The sequence below is a fragment of the Oncorhynchus mykiss genome, chromosome 29, assembly GCF_057628025.1.
Source record: "Oncorhynchus mykiss isolate SJ-2025 chromosome 29, ASM5762802v1, whole genome shotgun sequence".
NCBI lineage: Eukaryota > Metazoa > Chordata > Actinopteri > Salmoniformes > Salmonidae > Oncorhynchus > Oncorhynchus mykiss.
Window position 1 is genome coordinate 13,077,106 of NC_143050.1, and position 18,949 is coordinate 13,096,054.

The following is an 18,949-nucleotide window of genomic DNA, read 5'->3' on the forward strand; positions in this document are numbered from 1 at the left end:
TGTGATCGCAGCGAAAGGTGGCGCTACAAAGTATTAACTTAAGGGGGCTGAATCATTTTGCACGCTCAATTCTTCAGTTTTTGATTTGTTAAAAAAGTTTGAAATATCCAATAAATGTCGTTCCACTTCATGATTGTGTCCCACTTGTTGATTCTTCACAAAAAAATACAGTTTTATATCTTTATGTTTGAAGCCTGAAATGTGGCAAAAGGTCACAAAGTTCAAGGGGGCCGAATACTTTCGCAAGGCACTGTATGTGTTCTTTTCATTACATCTGCTTTCTGACAGAACAAGCGGAGTGTTGTAGCCTAGCTACCGTAGCCTAGCTACCATAGTTTGGCTTGCAAACTCATCCTGTTCATGTACTTAATGTGGGGGGACATTTTTTATCCAGTTGGATAAGCACCCAAAACAGTCTACTGGACCGCTCGGAGGTGCCCGCATGGCCCTAAAGCACACCATTACTTATTTTCAGAATGTGGGTGGGACATGTCACCCCTGTCCCCAGTGAAAGTTACGCCCCTGAAATAATCTATATGAATATTACTGCTAAGTGTACATACGTACATTTAACAAGGGATTTTAAATGAACGTAGCATAAAATTGGAATTTGCAGTTTTGTACAAATCAACTTAATGAATGCTAACCAGTAATCCTCGGTGACTATAGTAGGCTAGAAGCATTACAAGATCATATGATCAGATATGGAAATGTTTCCTAGCTCTCCCCAACCTTCTGGATCTGTCATCTCTATACAGTCATTTGCGTCAGGAGAAATGTCAAGCATGCATGTATTTTCTCCCAAGTGCATTCTCAAATCCCACCAAAAATAAGGCTGGCTGTACGGATGTTTATGCCAAGGTTTTAGGGCATTAGCAGGGTTGACGTGGTGCTCCCTCCATGCTACTGCAGCTGTTTCTCCCCCCCCCCCCTCCCCCCGGCCACACGTCCACAGCTAATTCAGAGGTTTGAGTTTCCCCTTCAAGCTGCTGCAGCTGTGCCTCTGACAAGTCTGTGGGATTAGGCAACAAAATGAACTCATAATCAAATGAATCAATCATCATGACATTTTGTTTAAATATAGCTATTGAAAACATTTTGCCTGTTTCCTCGGGCAGGCTTAGAAGAGAGGGGGCCGGGATGCATAAAATAGGAGGCTTGTTTTTTATATAAATGTAAGAACGGAGATTCATTTGTCTTAACCCCCCTCCCCTTCCCTCTCCTCTTCCACTCTATCTGTGCCTGTCTATATTTTTTTTAACTTAGAATCATTTGCTGGTTTATTTGGCTTACTGTGTGTAGTGGAATTGATAAACATTGGCCGATGAGAGCGGCACAGTTCATTTTCCTCCTTTGGTGTTTTTATCGAGTAGCGATCAGACTCTCTTCCCTCCACAGGCAGAGTGACTGAAGTGTTCATGTTCACAGAAACAAAATTAAATGATCAATTAATGAACATCTTTTTCTCTCTCTTTTTTTCTTGACACACCATACCCTTGGAGGCGATTCCGGTAATGAATTAGATCAAGGTGACACATCGTGTGTGAACCTGGGGAGAAAAGAAAAAAAGATGTCTATTTTTTTGTCCTGATTTGTAAAGAAATGTAGATCACGGCAAAGCAAGGAGGCAAGGCATCGTCATTTAATTAATTACTTAATGTGTCCTTCCGTCGTCTAATTGAATTAATTATGGGCCTAATTGGACAGAGTGATGATGGCTTCCGGGGCTGTGGAGCCCTTGATGAGCTGAAGGTAGCTGGGTTTCTTAGAGAGACTGGAAAAGAGGGCTCTCCAGGGACGGACACCACCACCACCAGGGACCCTCCCTACCACCACCACCAGTGGCCCTCCCTACCACCACCACCAGTGGCCCATCTCCCCTCAGTTCAGCTCAGCTTGGGTGGGTGGGGTCAGGGGAGGCCTGGGGCCAGCTAGAGCCTCACTCTGGCTCCTCTACAGAAATATCTCTGAAGACCCAGTACACATGCTTAGACTGAGAGGAACTGAAATGAAAAAAGCATGACGCATCATCCAAGTTGTGTTCTACTCCAAATAGCTTTAGATGTCTTTATTACAGGGCTATGAACATCTGTCCAGCTCAGTAGCTGCAGCTTCTCAGCTTATTTCTTTGTAGGGCATATAGATATCTAAGCTTTATCAAAATGCAAATAAGCTTGTGTGTTGTCTTTAGATGTGTGCATTTTTCCTTGCTGTGTATGCTTGTGATTTGTGTACAGTATTTATGTGTTGTCCTGCAGGGCTGACGGCTGCAGCGATGGCCGAGGCTATGAAGCTGCAGAAGATGAAGCTGATGGCCATGAACAACCTGCACGGAGCCGGCAGCCAGAACGGTACCGAGTCGGAGAACGACGAGCTCAACTCCAACACAGGTTAGACATCCATACTTGATTGTTTATCACAGCTAACTACTGAGGCATTATGAACAGGAAAGTATAACAGTATACATAAAAAATACCCTTAAAATAAACATAATTCACATAATTATTATGACTGCCAACGTACATTAAAATATTGATTTCATAGCCCCCAAATCATGACAGATGTGTCTGTTCAAATCTACAGCCAGTATTTAACAGCCCACGCATGTGTTTAGCCGTAACTAGGAGGAGAGGTGGCTAGAAACTGCAGAACGTTTAGTCTCCTTGTAAATGTCTCTCTGTCCATGTCTCTCTGTCCATGTCTCTCTGTCCATGTCTCTCTGTCCGTGTCTCTCTGTCCGTGTCTCTCTGTCCGTGTCTCTCTGTCCATGTCTCTCTGTCCGTGTCTCTCGATCCGTGTCTCTCTGTCCGTGTCTCTCTGTCCGTGTCTCTCTGTCCGTGTCTCTCTGTCCATGTCTCTCTGTCCGTGTCTCTCTGTCCAAGTCTCTCTGTCCATGTCTCTCTGTCTGTGTCTCTCTGTCCGTGTCTCTCTGTCCATGTCTCTCTGTCCAAGTCTCTCTGTCCATGTCTCTCTGTCCGTGTCTCTCTGTCCATGTCTCTCTGTCCGTGTCTCTCTGTCCGTGTCTCTCTGTCCATGTCTCTCTGTCCGTGTCTCTCTGTCCGTGTCTCTCTGTCCATGTCTCTCTGTCCGTGTCTCTCTGTCCATGTCTCTCTGTCTATGTCTCTCTGTCCATGTCTCTCTGTCCATGTCTCTCTGTCCATGTCTCTCTGTCCATGTCTCTCTGTCCGTGTCTCTCTGTCTATGTCTCTCTGTCCATGTCTCTCTGTCCGTGGTTGCTCAGCTCCACTACGGGTAATTGATTCTGGCCCACGCATTGCTTTCTCTTCAGCCTTATTTTATTGAGGCTTAGGACGTCCTTAATGTCTGCGAGCTGACTGTGCATTTAGATGGAGGTGATGGCAGTGTGTGTGACTAACAGTACGTGTGGCAGTGGGCTGGTTAACAGAGGCGCCACAACAGACACAGAGAGCCTTCTCTATACCACCCAGAGCCACGCAGACACAGAGAGCCTTCTCTATACCACCCAGAGCCACACAGACACAGAGAGCCTTCTCTATACCACCCAGAGCCACGCGGACACAGAGAGCCTTCTCTATACCACCCAGAGCCACACAGACACAGAGAACCTTCTCTATACCACCCAGAGCCACACAGACACAGAGAGCCTTCTCTATACCACCCAGAGCCACACAGACACAGAGAGCCTTCTCTATACCACCCAGAGCCACACAGACACAGAGAGCCTTCTCTATACCACCCAGAGCCACACAGACACAGAGAGCCTTCTCTATACCACCCAGAGCCACGGCAGATGCAGACGCCTCCGATAGAGACGTGAGCCTGAATATGTAGAGGGACAAGTAAAATACTCACAAATACACACACATGCAGATAGGACAAACTGATGTACACACTTATTTATATTTCATACGTTTTACATATAAACACACGGGAACTGCGAGGCAAGACAACAGAAAATGTAGAAAAAGGGTTTAACCGGACTCATTGATTTGTCTTCTGCGGTGATGCTGTTTGCGTGGTAAAGAGTGGGTGACCTTGGCGACAGTAGGCAGGCAAAAAGTGTCTTTGATACATCCAACCCCAATAGCGGAGCTGCATGAAGATTGCGTCCCCCATGCACTAAACACAAATTCCTTGAGTTTGAATACCCATACTAACATGTACTGTATACTACATACTTAATGAGTATATACTAAACTCAGCAAAAAAAAAGAAACAGCCCTTTTTCAGGACCCTGTATTTCAAAGATAATTCGTAAAAATCCAAATAACTTCACAGATCTTCATTGTAAAGGGTTTAAACACTGTTTCCCATGCTTGTTCAGTGAACCATCAACAATTAAGGTACATGCACCTGTGGAACGGTCGTTAAGACGCCAACAGTGTAAGCTTTAGGCAATTAAGGTCACAGTTATGAAAACTTAGGACACTAAAGAGGCCTTTCTACTGGATCTGACAAACACCAAAAGAAAGATGCCGAGGGTCCCTGCTCATCTGCGTGAACGTGCCTTAGGCATGCTGCAAGGAGGCATGAGGACTGCAGATGTGGCCAAGGCAATAAATTGCAATGTCCGTACTGTGAGATGCCTAAGACAGAGCTACAGGGAGACAGGACGGACAGCTGAATGTCCTCACAGTGGCAGACCACATGTAACAACACCTGCACAGGATCGATACATCTGAACATCACATCTGCGGGACAGGTACAGGATGGCAACAACAACAGCCCGAGTTACACCAGGACTGCACAATGCCTCTATCAGTGCTCAGACCGTCTGCAATAGGCTGAGAGAGGCTGAATTGAGGGCTTGTAGGCCTGTTGTAAGGCAGGTCCTCACCAGACATTACCGGCAACAACGTCGCCTATGGGTACAAACCCACCGTCGCTGGACCAGACAGGACTGGCAAAAAGTGCTCTTCACTGACGAGTTGCGGTTTTGTCTCACCAGGGGGGATGGTCAGATTCATTTTTATCGTCGAAGGAATGAGCGTTACACCGAGGCCTGTACTCTGGAGCGGGATCGCAGGCAATCTCAACGCTGTGTGTTACAGGGAAGACATTCTCCTCCCTCATGTGGTACCCTTCCTGCAGGCTCATCCTGACATGACTCTCCAGCATTACAATGCCACCAGCCATACTGCTCGTTCTGTGCGTGATTTCCTGCAAGACAGGAATGTCAGTGTTCTGCCATGGCCAGCGAAGAGCCCAGATCTCAATCCCATTGAGCACTTCTGGGACCTGTTGGATCAGAGGGTGAGGTCTAGGGTCATTCCTCACAGAAATGTCCAGGAACTTGCAGGTGCCTTGGTGGAAGAGTGGGGTAACATCTCACAGCAAGAACTGGCAAATCTGGTGCAGTCCATGAGGAGGGGATGCACAGCAGTACTTAATGCACCTGGCGGCCACACCAGATACTGACTGTTACTTTTGATTTTGACCCCCCCCCCCCCCCCCCTTTGTTCAGGGACACATTATTCCATTTCTGTTAGTCACATGTCTGTGGAACTTGTTCAGTTTATCTCAGTTGCTGAGTCTTGTTATGTTCATACAAATATTTACACATGTTAAGTTTGCTGAAAATAAACTCAGTTGACAGTGAGAGGATGTTTCTTTTTTTTTTTGCTGAGTTTACATACTATATACTATTGGTTAATTTTAGTATACTGTAAACTAACAGTGTACTTTCAGTTGAGCGTACTAGCACTTTGTCTGTCTACCGGAGTTTGATGCTGTTGCTATGCAACCTCTTGCTAGCTTGTTTGCATAACAAATGACTGGCTAGACATTTTACGATTTTGGGTGTGTTCTTAAATGCAATCTGGGCATTCGTAAATCCAGAGTGTTGTCAGATTGTCTGTTTGTAAATCCAGAGTGTTGTCAGATTGTCTGTTTGTAAATCCAGAGTGTTGTCAGATTGTCTGTTTGTAAATCCAGAGTGTTGTCAGATTGTCTGTTTGTAAATCCAGAGTGTTGTCAGATTGTCTGTTTGTAAATCCAGAGTGTTGTCAGATTGTCTGTTTGTAAATCCAGAGTGTTGTCAGATTGTCTGTTTGTAAATCCAGAGTGTTGTCAGATTGTCTGTTCGTAAATTCTGAGCATTTCGCTCTCAAAGCGCGTCACTGGACGCTCTGGCAAAGGAGTAGGGTTGATCCAAGCATTCTGACCTCACAACCGCTGTCAAGCACCCAAGCTAACTTGCTAAAGTTTGCTAGCTTGCTAGCTACTTCCAGACACAAATGAGAGAACAGCTCACTCTGACCATGTTTCTCACCCTAGCAGAGCTGGTTAGGCTGCTGCTGGAAACTATTTCATTACAATTTTATTTGCTGACGTTTACTGACACCGGCCATTTATTCAACGGGTGTTGAGCGTTCGTATATTCATCAGTTATACTGAGCTCTGGCACACTCAGACGAGAGTTCTCTGAAATCGGAGTAGATAACCATAATTAACGATGTCCATTGAGAACGCACACCGACTAAACCACTTATCTAAGAATGACGTGAATAATTAAGTCAATAAACGTTGGGTAGTTAGTTAGATTATAGTTAATATACTGCCTGCCTCGATGTCTAAGTAGACAACTAATGTTAACGTTACTCATTATGTAACTAGCTAACATACCAGTAAATACTGCTGTAATAATGCTATGCGGTTCGTAAGGATACGGATTGTGTAGCTAACATGTAACGTAACTTATTTAAAAAGTAATTTCTTTATTACATTGCTCAACATTTTCTTAACATTTGTCATAATTAGTTATTAAAGCATTGAATTTGTATTGGCTGCATATTTTTTGCAATTTTCTTCAAATCTGAAAACGTAGTGAAACCACACCCATTTTCTGAAGAATTGCATCATGGGCCCTAAAAGCACAGAAATAGTGTCCACGGCTTGTATACTTTGTATTTTGCCGAATTTAGTACGACATCCGGGAACTTTTGGCATACTAACTATATCCATACTATGACCAATAAGCATACTACATAACCCAATTTACGTCACAAATAGGAGGGTTAGTGTGGTTAGTATGAATATTGGAACACAGCTCAGGTTTTGCTAAGTTCAGCGGATTGTACATTGCTCTGTTACTCTTTTTATGTTTTGGCATTAGAACAGTGTACATGATCCCAATTCTAGCTCCAAGATTGCGGCAATTAAAAAAAAAAAAAACGAAAATGTAGATTGTGCTGATTTATTGTCACATTGAACCAGTGTTGTGCGCCGTAGTTTAAAAGTGCTAAAACAATGACCATCATAACTGAATTCTGACGTCATTATGCACGCTGTCCATGTTCCTGATCAAATGAAGCCCTGTAGCAATATCTGCATAAATGATTACCCATAGTTAAATCTCCTCCAGTACATTGTAACGAGACAGCCATGGGACTGGGTGATAATGACAGAGCTGGATGGAGAGGCCCTGTCACAGCCCTTCTAATGTACTCCTCCCTGACACCAGCGCTACAGAGAGCTGGCCATGTCACAGCCCTTCTAATGTACTCCTCCCTGACACCAGCGCTACAGAGAGCTGGCCATGTCACACCACCGACGATGATGATGATGATGATGACTATAATCATTACAGAGAGAGAGAGAGAGGCAGCAGGCTTTGCTGGGGGGGGTCTGTCCAGCTGATGCCATGCAAGTGGGCCTCGATTTGCACTAACACACAAGTCACCCACAATTCAGCAGGCTACTCTTTCCCCCAAAATGGAGAAGCCAGTGAGTTAGCCCTCCTGTAGAAAGCATTTGAAGGGACCAGCTTCACTGAGACCTGGGGGCCTATAACCTAAAGACTGGAAACAGTTCAACCACGGTCTGTGTTGTGGAAATTACATCTAACCCCCCCCCCCCCCCCCCCACACACACACACACACACACACACACACACATACACCACCAAGAGCCAGAGCTGTAGGAGCAGAAACCTGAGAGAGATGCAGGAGACGAAGGAGAAGGAGGAGGGGGTATGCTTCATCTCATTAACATTGTTCAAACCCTCAAAAGAGTTGGTAGAGCGGTGGTGTGCTTTCTGCCTGGTCTCGCAGTTTGTTATCGGGGTGGATGGTGGTGGGACGGGGATGTTGGAATCTGATCTAGAGAAATCACGTCGCGTAAGTTAAACAAGCGGCTTCAGAAGATATCCCTCCGACTTTAACCCTTTGCGTTCTCTCTTTCGCGGCCAAGACTCTGATCCCGAGACGACAGCCGCCTGATGTCTGCTTTTTCTCTCCTTCCTTTTTTCTTTTCATTTCCTGTTTCTTTCTCGTTCTTGCGTTCCCGGGGGCTGTTTGGTCCCTCTCTGATGGCAAGCTGCTTCTTTGGAGAACATCAAACAGCTAATCTGCATCTTCCCCTCCGTGTGGGATGGGCTGTGAAACACCTTCAGCTATCTGCACACATCAGTTAGCGGAGATAGGGGGAGACTTGATTTCAATCTCTTTCCCCTTAGACAGCGACCCCAGCCACCAACCCTCGTTTCAAGACTAAAAAGGAATACATTTAGAAAGCATCTCTCACCACAGACCACAGAGAACTGGCGAGCGCCTAATCAGTTGACCAATTTGGCTTACCACAATCTAACTTTGGGGAGTCTCCTAAAGTGCACAGCAGAAGTTGGTTGTCAGCTCCTGGAGACTGTTTGAAAGGGTGTTTATACTCTCAGGGTTTTACAGCTGAAAAGCAGCTAAGAGGCACAGGGGCTCCTGTGAATTGGTGTCTTTAAATATAAATATGCCTCTGAACTCTTGTTAACAAGGAAGAAGGAAGAGAATACTGAAGGGAGAACATGTGTTTCTGGTCGGGCGGCAGGAGAAGAATAGCCGAGCAAAACAGAGGCTCATTGGTCTAATGGAGTCAGGGATAATGTCAGGGAAAATCACCATCACAAATGACATCAGAGAACAACTGATATATTTTTTCCTTTGTGACTGACAAGTTAAAAGAGAAAGAGAAATCCCATGCATCATTTAAACTGGCCCTGGAATCTGTTAGGCACGGGATTTGCAGAGGTAGCAAGAAACAAGTGTGAGTGGAGAGAGAGAGAGAGAGAGAGAGAGAGAGAGAGAGAGAGAGAAAGAGAGAGACAAAGAGAGAGAGAGAGAGAGAGAGAAAGAGAGAGAGAGAGAGAGACAAAAAGAGACAAAGAGACAAAGAGAGTGAGTGTAAAGAGAGAAAGTGAGTGAGAGAGAGAGAGTGAGTGTAGAGAGAGTGAGTGACAGGGAAAGTGAGTGAGAGAGTGAGTGTAGAGAGAGTGAGTGTAAAGAGAGAAAGTGAGTGAGAGAGAAAGTGAGTGAGAGAGAAAGTGAGTGAGAGAGAAAGTGAGTGAGAGAGTGAGTGTAGAGAGAGTGAGTGGGAGAGAAAGTGACTGAGTGAGAGTGTAGAGAGAGAGTGAGTGTAGAGAGAGAGTGAGAGAGAGTGTAGAGTGAGAGAGTGTGTGAGAAAGAGAGAATGAGTGAGAGAAAGTGAGAGATTGAGTGTAGAGAGAGTGAGTGTAGAGAGAGAAAGTGAGTGAGAGAAAGTAAGTGAGAGAGTGAGTGTAGAGAGAGTGAGTGTAGAGAGAGAAAGTGAGTGAGAAAGAAAGTGAGTGTGAGAGTCAGTGTAGAGAGAGTGAGTTTAGAGAGAAAGTGAGTGAGAGAGAAAGTGAGTGAGAGAGTGAGTGTAGAGAGAGTGAGTGTAGAGAGAGTGAGTGAGAGAGAAAGTGAGTGAGAGAGTGAGTGTAGAGAGAGTCAGTGTAAAGAGAGAAAGTGAGTGAGAGAGTGAGTGTAGAGAGTGAGTGTAGAGAGAGTGAGTGTAGAGAGAGTGAGTGAGAGAGAAAGTGAGTGAGTGTAGAGAGAAAGTGAGTGTAGAGAGAGTGAGTGAGAGAGAGTGAGAGAGAGTGTAGAGTGAGAGAGTGTGTGAGAAAGAGAGAGTGAGTGAGAGAGAAAGTGAGAGAGTGAGTGTAGATAGAGTGAGTGTAGAGAGAGAAAGTGAGTGAGAAAGAAAGTGAGTGTGAGAGTCAGTGTAGAGAGAGTGAGTTTAGAGAGGGAAAGTGAGTGAGAGAGTGAGTGTAGAGAGAGTGAGTGAGAGAGGAAGTGAGTGTAGAGAGTGCGTGAGAGAGAAAGTGAGTGAGAGAGTGAGTGTAGAGAGAGTGAGTGAGTGAGAGAGAAAGTGAGTGAGAGAGTGAGTGTAGAGAGAGTGAGTGAGAGAGAAAGTGAGTGAGAGAGAAAGTGAGCGAGAGAGTGAGTGGGAGAGAAAGTGAGTGAGACAGTGAGTGTAGAGAGAGTGTGTGAGAGAGAAAGTGGGTGAGAGAGTGTGTGAGTGAGAGAGTGTGTGAGAAAGAGAGAGAGAGTGTAGAGTGAGAGAGTGTGTGAGAAAGAGAGAGAGTGTAGAGAGAGAGAGAGAGAGCGTGTCGAGGGAGGGAATGAGAGAGAGAGAGAGAGAGAGAGAGAGAGAGAGAGAGAGAGAGAGAGAGAGAGTGGAAGTTCATAGGGAAAGTGTGGGCACCGAGCGATCTGTGTGACCTGTGTGTGCAGTTGTTTCAAATCCCTGACCACCAAACTGGTCTGCACTTTTTCACCTCTCTTTCTCTCACCGCTCTATCTTTTTCTCTCTATCTCTTTCCTCTCTATCTCTCACCTCTCGTTCTCTCACCTCTGTCGCTTTCCTCTATCTCTCACCTCTCTATCTCTGCTCTCTCTCTCTCACCTCTCTGTCTCTCACCTCTCTATCTCTCCCCTCTCTATCTCTTTACTCTCTATCTCTCACCTCTCGATCTCTTTCCTCTCTATCTCTGCTCTATCTCTCACCTCTCGATCTCTTTCCTCTCTATCTCTCACCTCTCGTTCTCTCACCTCTATGTCGCTTTACTCTCTATCTCTCACCTCTCGGTCTCTCACCTCTCGATCTCTTTCCTCTCTATCTCTGCTCTATCTCTCACCTCTCTGTCTCTCACCTCTCTATCTCTCCCCTCTCTATCTCTCCCCTCTCTATCTCTGCTCTGTCTCTCACCTCTCTATCTCTCCCCTCTCTCTCTCTGCTCTATCTCTCACCTCTCTGTCTCTCACCTCTCTATCTCTTTACTCTCTATCTCTTACCTCTATGTCGCTTTCCTCTCTATCTTTCACCTCTCTATCTCTGCTCTATCTCTCACCTCTCTGTCTCTCACCTCTCTGTCTCTCACCTCTCTGTCTCTCACCTCTCTATCTCTCTCATCTCTCAATGTCTCTCATCTCTCTGTCTCTCACCTCTCTGTCTCTCACCTCTCTGTCTCTCACCTCTCTATCTCTGCTCTATCTCTCACCTCTATGTCTCTCACCTCTCTGTCTCTCACCCCTCTGTCTCTCACCTCTCAATCTCTCTCATCTCTCAATGTCTCTCATCTCTCTATCTCTCACTGCTCTATCTCTCTCATCTCTCAATGTCTCTCATCTCTCTATCTCTCACTGCTCTATCTCTCTCATCTCTCAATGTCTCTCATCTCTCTATCTCTCACTGGTCTCTCTCTCTCATCTCTCAATGTCTCTCATCGCTCTATCTCTCTCTATCTCTCTCATGTCTCAATCTCTCACTGCCCTATCTCTCTATCTCTCACTGCTATCTCTCTCATCTCTCTCTCTCTATCTCTCTTTTGCTCTATTTCTCACCTCTCTTTCTCTTTACTCTCTATCTCTCACCTCTCTATCTCTCACCTCTTTCTAATTTAGACTATATCTCTCACCTCTCTATCTCTCACCTCTCCATCTCTTTACTCTGTATCTCTCATCTCTGTATCTCTCACCTCTCTATCTCTCATCTCTCTATCTCTCATCTCTCTATATCTCACCTTACTATCTCTCACCTCTCTATCTCTCACTGCACTCTCTCTCTATCTCTCACTTATCTATCTCTCACCTCTCTATCTCTCATCTCTCTATCTCTCATCTCTCTATATCTCACCTTACTATCTCTCACCTCTCTATCTCTCATCTCTCTATCTTTCACCTCTCTATCTCTCACCTCACTATCTCTCACCTCTTTCTAATTTAGACTATATCTCTCACCTCTCTATCTCTCACCTCTCCATCTCTTTACTCTGTATCTCTCATCTCTGTATCTCTCACCTCTCTATCTCTCATCTCTCTATCTCTCATCTCTCTATATCTCACCTTACTATCTCTCACCTCTCTATCTCTCACTGCACTCTCTCTCTATCTCTCACTTATATATCTCTCACCTCTCTATCTCTCATCTCTCTATCTCTCATCTCTCTATATCTCACCTTACTATCTCTCACCTCTCTATCTCTCATCTCTCTATCTTTCACCTCTCTAGCTCTCACCTTACTATATCTCACCTCTATCTCTCTACTCTGACTCTCACCTCTCTATCTTTCATCTCTCTATCTCTGTCTATCTCTCATCTCTCTATCTCCCTTATCAATTCAAGGGCTTTATTGACATGAGAAACATGTGTTAACATTGCCAAAGCAAGTGATGTAGATAATATACAAAAGTTAAATAAACAATACAAATTAACAGTAAACATTACACATACAGAAGTTTCAAAATAATAAATGCATTACAAATGTCATATTATGTATATATACAGTGTTGTAACGATGTACAAATGGTTAATGTACAAAAGGGAAAATAAATAAGTATAAATATGGGTTGTATTTACAATGGTGTTTGTTCTTCACTGGTTGACCTTTTCTTGTAGCAACAGGTTACACATCTTGCTGCGGTGATGGCAGCTCAATTTCCACCTCATTTTGTGGTCAGTGTGCAAAGAGCCTGTCTTCTCTTGAGAGCCAGGTCTGCCAACGGCGGCCTTTCTCAATAGCAAGGCTATGCTCACTGAGTCTGTACATAGTCAAAGCTTTCCTTAAGTTTGGGTCAGTCACAGTGGTCAGGTATTCTGCCACTGTGTACTCTCTGTTTAGGGCCAAATAGCATTCTAGTTTGCTCTGTTTTTTTGTTAATAATTCTTTCAAATGTGTCAAGTAATTATCTTTTTGTTTCCTCATGATTTGGTTGTGTTGCTGTCCTGAGGCTCTGTGGGGTGTGTTTGTGTTTGTGTTTGTGAACAGAGCCCCAGGACCAGCTTGCTTAGGGGACTCTTCTCCAGGTTCATCTCTCTGTAGGTGATGGCTTTGTTTTGGAAGGTTTGGGAATTGCTTCCTTTTAGGTGGTTGTAGAATTTAACGGCTCTTTTCTGGATTTTGATAATTAGCTGGCCTAATTCTGATCTGCATGCATTATTTGGTGTTCTACGTTGTACACAGAGGATATTTTTGCAGAATTCTGCATGCAGAGTCTCAATTTGGTGTTTGTCCCATTTTGTGAATTCTTGGTTGGTGAGCGGACCCCAGACCTCACAACCATAAAGGGCAATGGGTTCTATAACTGATTCAAGTATTTTAAGCCAGATCCTAATTGGTATGTTGAATTTTATGTTCCTTTTGATGGCTCTCTCACTGCTATATCTCTCATATCTCTATCTCTCACTGCTCTATATCTCTATCTCTCTATCTCTCACTGCTCGATCTCTCTCCTCTATCTCTCAAACTCTCTCACTCCATCTCTCACTGCTCTATATCTCTATCTCTCTATCTCTCACTGATCTATTTCTCTCGTCTTTCATATCTCTCTATCTCCCTTGTCTCTCATCTCTCTAATATCTCTATCTCTTTCATCTATCTATCTATCTCTCTCCCTTGTCTCTCATCTCTCTCTCTCATCTCTATCTCTCTCCTCTCTCTCTCAATCTCTCTCTCTCCATCTCTCACTGCTCTATATCTCTATCTCTCATCTCTATCTCTTTCAATTTCAATTCAATTCAATTCAAGGGGCTTTATTGGCATGGGAAACATGTGTTAACATTGCCAAAGCAAGTGAGGTAGATAATATATAAAGTGAATATATAAAGTAAAATAAACAATACAAATTAACAGTAAACATTACACATACAGAAGTTTCAAAACAATAAAGACAATCCAAATGTCATATTATATATATATACAGTGTTTTAACAATGTACAAATGGTTAAAGGACACAAGATAAAATAAATAAGCATAAATATGGGTTGTATTTACAATGGTGTTTGTTCTTCACTGGTTGCCCTTTTCTCGTGGCAACAGGTCACAAATCTTGCTGCTGTGATGGCACACTGTGGAATTTCACCAAGTAGATATGGGAGTTTATCAAAATTGGATTTGTTTTCGAATTCTTTGTGGATCTGTGTAATCTGAGGGAAATATGTCTCTCTAATATGGTCTTACATTGGGCAGGAGGTTAGGAAGTGCAGCTCAGTTTCCACCTCATTTTGTGGGCAGTGAGCACATAGCCTGTCTTCTCTTGAGAGCCATGTCTGCCTACGGCGGCCTTTCTCAATAGCAAGGCTATGCTCACTGAGTCTGTACATAGTCAAACCTTTCCTTAATTTTGGGTCAGTCACAGTGGTCAGGTATTCTGCCGCTGTGTACTCTTTGTTTAGGGCCAAATAGCATTCTAGTTTGCTCTGATTTTTTGTTAATTCTTTCCAATGTGTCAAGTAATTATCTTTTTGTTTTCTCGTGATTTGGTTGGGTCTAATTGTGCTGCTGTCCTGGGGCTCTGTAGGGTGTGTTTGTGTTTGTGAACAGAGCCCCAGGACCAGCTTGCTTAGGGGACTCTTCTCCAGGTTCATCTCTCTGTAGGTGATGGCTTTGTTTTGGAAGGTTTGGGAATTGCTTCCTCTTAGGTGGTTATAGAATTTAACGGCTCCTTTCTGGATTTTGATAATTAGTGGGTATCGGCCTAATTCTGCTCTGCATGCATTATTTGGTGTTCTACGTTGTACATGGAGGATATTTTTGCAGAATTCTGCATGCAGAGTCTTAATTTGGTGTTTGTCCCATTTTGTGAAGTCTTGGTTGGTGAGCGGACCCCAGACCTCACAACCATAAAGGGCAATGGGCTTTATGACTGATTCAAGTATTTTTAGCCAAATCCTAATTGGTATGTTGAAATGTATGTTCCTTTTGATGGCATAGAATGCCCTTCTTGCCTTGTCTCTCAGATCGTTCACAGCTTTGTGGAAGTTACCTGTGGCGCTGATGTTTAGGCCAAGGTATGTATAGTTTTTTGTGTGCTCTAGGGCAACACCATTATTTTGGTCTTACTGAGATTTACTGTCAGGGCCCAGGTCTGACAGAATCTGTGCATAAGATCTAGGTGCTGCTGTAGGCCCTCCTTGGTTGTTGACAGAAGCACCAGATCATCAGCTAACAGCAGACATTTGACTTCGGATTCTAGTAGGGTGAGGCCGGGTGCTGCAGACTTTCCTAGTGCCCGCGCCAATTCGTTGATATATATGTTGAAGAGGGTGGGGTTTAAGCTGCATCCCTGTCTCACTGTGTGAAGAAATGTGTGTGTTTTTTGCCAATTTTAACCGCACACTTGTTATTTGTGTACATGGATTTTATAATGTCGTATGTTTTACCCCCAACACCACTTTCCATCAGTTTGTATAGCAGACCCTCATGCCAAATTGAGTCGAAGGCTTTTTTGAAATCAACAAAGCATCAGAAGACTTTGCCTTTGTTTTGGTTTGTTTGGTTGTCAATTAGGGTGTGCAGGGTGAATACATGGTCTGTTGTACGGTAATTTGGTAAAAAGCCAATTTGACATTTGCTCAGTACATTGTTTTCATTGAGGAAATGTAAGAGTCTGCTGTTAATGATAATGCAGAGGATTTTCCCAAGGTTACTGTTGACGCACATTCCACCGTAGTTATTGGGGTCAAATTTGTCTCCACTTTTGTGGATTGGGGTGATCAGTCCTTGGTTCCAAATATTGGGGAAGATGCCAGAGCTTTCATCTATCTATCTATCTCTCTATCTCTCACTGATCTATCTCTCTTGTCTCTCATCTCTCTCTCTTTCTCTCGTCTCTCTACCACTCTCTCTCGTCTCTCTATCTCTCTCGTCACTCTATCTCTCTCTCTCTCTCGTCTCTCTATCTCTCATCTCTCTATCTCTCTCGTCACTCTCTCTCTATCTCGTCTCTCTATCTCTCTCTCTCGGCTCTCTATCTCTCCCTCTCGTCTCTCTATCTCTCTCGTCTCTCTATCACTCTCTCTCGTCTCTCTATCTCTCTCTCTATCTCTCTCGTCTCTCTATCACTCTCTCTCGTCTCTCTATCTCTCACCTCTCTTTTCATTTTCTCATCTTTTGAAGCCCTGTGTCTTTGTTGGAAAGTGTCACTCTTGCTTAGACTGATTGGCCTGTTTGATAACAGCCCCTTCCTGTCTCACTGCCATGTTTCAAAAACACAAGAAGAATGGAAGAGAGGGTTAGACTTCCTTTTCTCTTCTCTTCTCTAGTCTCCCTCTCTCCCTCTCTCTCCCTCTCTCCCTCCCTCCTTCCACCCAGCTGTAACAAGAGACACCCCTTTTTCCTTTATCTGACTGAGGGACAGTGTCATTGGATAGCCCTGAGCAGTTTGTTTTGTGTCCAGGATTGACCAGCGTGGCGAGTGTGAGGGTGATCTCAGCTGGTCTCGTGGGCTGGGGTCATCTTACTCTGCTGCTTCTCTTGTCTTTGTTCCTCTTGTTGCTTCGTGTCGACACCTTCTCTCTTGAACAGCAGGGTCATTGTTGCAAACAATGTACCACCTTTTTGTTCTTTATGAAGGTTAATTTGCAGGAAGACATTTCTCACAACTCTATGTCTGTAATGAGATCATTTGTGACATTTTCAATCACATCAAAAGTAAAAAATAAAAACAAATGTGTGCACAAACATTTTTTTGCACATGGGAGTTTTTTCCCCCATGTGTTTGAGTATACTGATACTGATGACGGTGATGTGACTGCTCTATGGCTGAGACCCTCTGTCCTGTTGAGTCTGAGCTCTCAGCTCAATACTGCCCCTTTTGGGAACATAAGGAACAGCAGCTAGACCACAGACAATACTGAAATATGAGACCCCTCACTGAACGTAGATAGGACATTCTGTTTTGTGTTTTCTTAAAAGTTCACTCTGTCTCATTATCATATTTATTATCAGAATGGGTTATACCATTCTCGTCAGCCAGGTAGGTATACGTACAGTAACCCTGTTCAAGGTGGGCCTGTGTTTGACATGACTAGTATCTCTATCTCTGGAACAGAAGAGCAGGCTATATTTATGGATCAGAGAAGTGACTGAAGCTCCCCTGATCTGTTCTGTCTCTTTTTCCTGCTGACGGCTCAGAAAATGTTCAATCCCTTTGTCCTCCAGCTGAAATTTCCTCCCAGTTCCAGCCATCAGGAATTAATGTCCCATAAATCATGTCCCTAAGAGAGACAGGAGCTCCACACTGACCACTCACACTGAGGCTGCCTGCCGCACGGAACACTCTGGAACACAAACAATACCAGACCAGAGGATGAATACAGAAAGGTTCCCACTCCACATGGGTGTAACATAGCTAATCACGTTGACAGAACCCCCTGTCATACACACCAGATACATGTCACTCCCATGTCTGTCACGTCTCTCCCATGTCACTCCCATGTCTCTCCCATGTCTCTCCCATGTCACTCCCATGTCACTCCCATGTCTCTCCCATGTCACTCCCATGTCACTCCCATGTCTCTCCCATCTCACTCCCATGTCACTCCCATGTCTCTCCCATGTCTCTCCCATGTCACTCCCACGTCACTCCCATGTCACTCCCATGTCTCTCCCATGAATCTCCCATGTCACTCCCATGTCAGTCCCATGTCTCTCCCATGTCACTCCCATGTCTCTCCCATGTCACTCCCATGTCACTCCCATGTCTCTCCCATGTATCTCCCATGTCTCTCCCATGTCTCTCCCATGTCTCTCCCATGTCACTCCCATGTCACTCCCATGTCACTCCCATGTCTCTCCCATGTCACCCCCATGTCACTCCCATGTCTCTCCCATGTCTCTCCCATGTCTCTCCCATGTCACTCCCATGTCACTCCCATGTCTCTCCCATGTCACTCCCATGTCCCTCCCATGTCACTCCCATGTCACTCCCATGTCACTCCCATGTCACCCCCATGTCACCCCCATGTCTCTCCCATGTCACTCCCATGTCACCCCCATGTCTCTCCCATGTCACCCCCATGTCACTCCCATGTCACTCCCATGTCTCTCCCATGTCACCCCCATGTCACCCCCATGTCACTCCCATGTCACTCCCATGTCTCTCCCATGTCACCCCCATGTCACCCCCATGTCACTCTTATGTCTCTGGGTATAGGAGAGAAGCATCATTGATTAGGCCACGCTAGGCATTGTCAGATAACCAGCTGGTCAAACACAATACAGCTCTGAGCAGCTCTGCTCTGTGGATGAAATTAAATGCAGCTCTGCTCTGTGGATGAAATGAAATGCAGATCTGCTTTGTAGATGAAATGAAATGTCTCAGAGTGAAGTAACAAGATACTCTGTCTGGCTTCTCAGTGTCAACTTTTCCTCCCTCTGTCAAGGAACGCCTGCTCTAACTCACGGCAGCTCCATCTCTGAGACCACAACACTGTGATAGATATCAGCCCAAGCTGCAGTCCTCAGCCACACAAGTCAGACAGGGACAGCCCTCTCTGTCCCAGGGTGCACCACTGCCTCAGGGTCATTCACACAGGAAATGAACATGAAAGGCAGACCTGTCCTTACAGAAAAACCACATCATTTCACGGGGAAATCATGTGAAAACTTAATTTTGGAACACTTCACATGTTATCATGTTGCTTTACATGTTGTCACATGTTATCACATTAACTTCACATAAGATCACGTGATCACATGAAAACATGTTACATTCATCTGGTTTACCCGTCAGTGTGTCACAAACGAAAGCAGCCCACTGTGGAAGAAGAAGACGAGCTACATTATCTGACTATGACATAAAAACATGTACTATACAGTAGAGGAGGCCTTTTCTCTGATGCTCTGGCCCTCTCCTTAGTCTGACCTCTTTGAAGCCCTATCTGTGACTGGTTCGAGAGAGA

General features: G+C 44.6%; 1 protein-coding gene across 1 annotated transcript in view; it reads left to right on the forward strand.

The window, feature by feature from the left end:
- LOC110510172 (dachshund homolog 2) overlaps window positions 1-18,949 on the forward strand; it is a gene marked incomplete at its 3' end in the record, with an annotated part of 232,295 nt that overhangs the window by 151,526 nt on the left and 61,820 nt on the right. Inside the window, exon 3 of the mRNA XM_036967523.2 lies at window positions 2,259-2,390. Coding sequence (XP_036823418.2) covers window positions 2,259-2,390 — 132 coding nt within the window. The remainder of the gene's footprint in view (window positions 1-2,258; window positions 2,391-18,949) is intronic.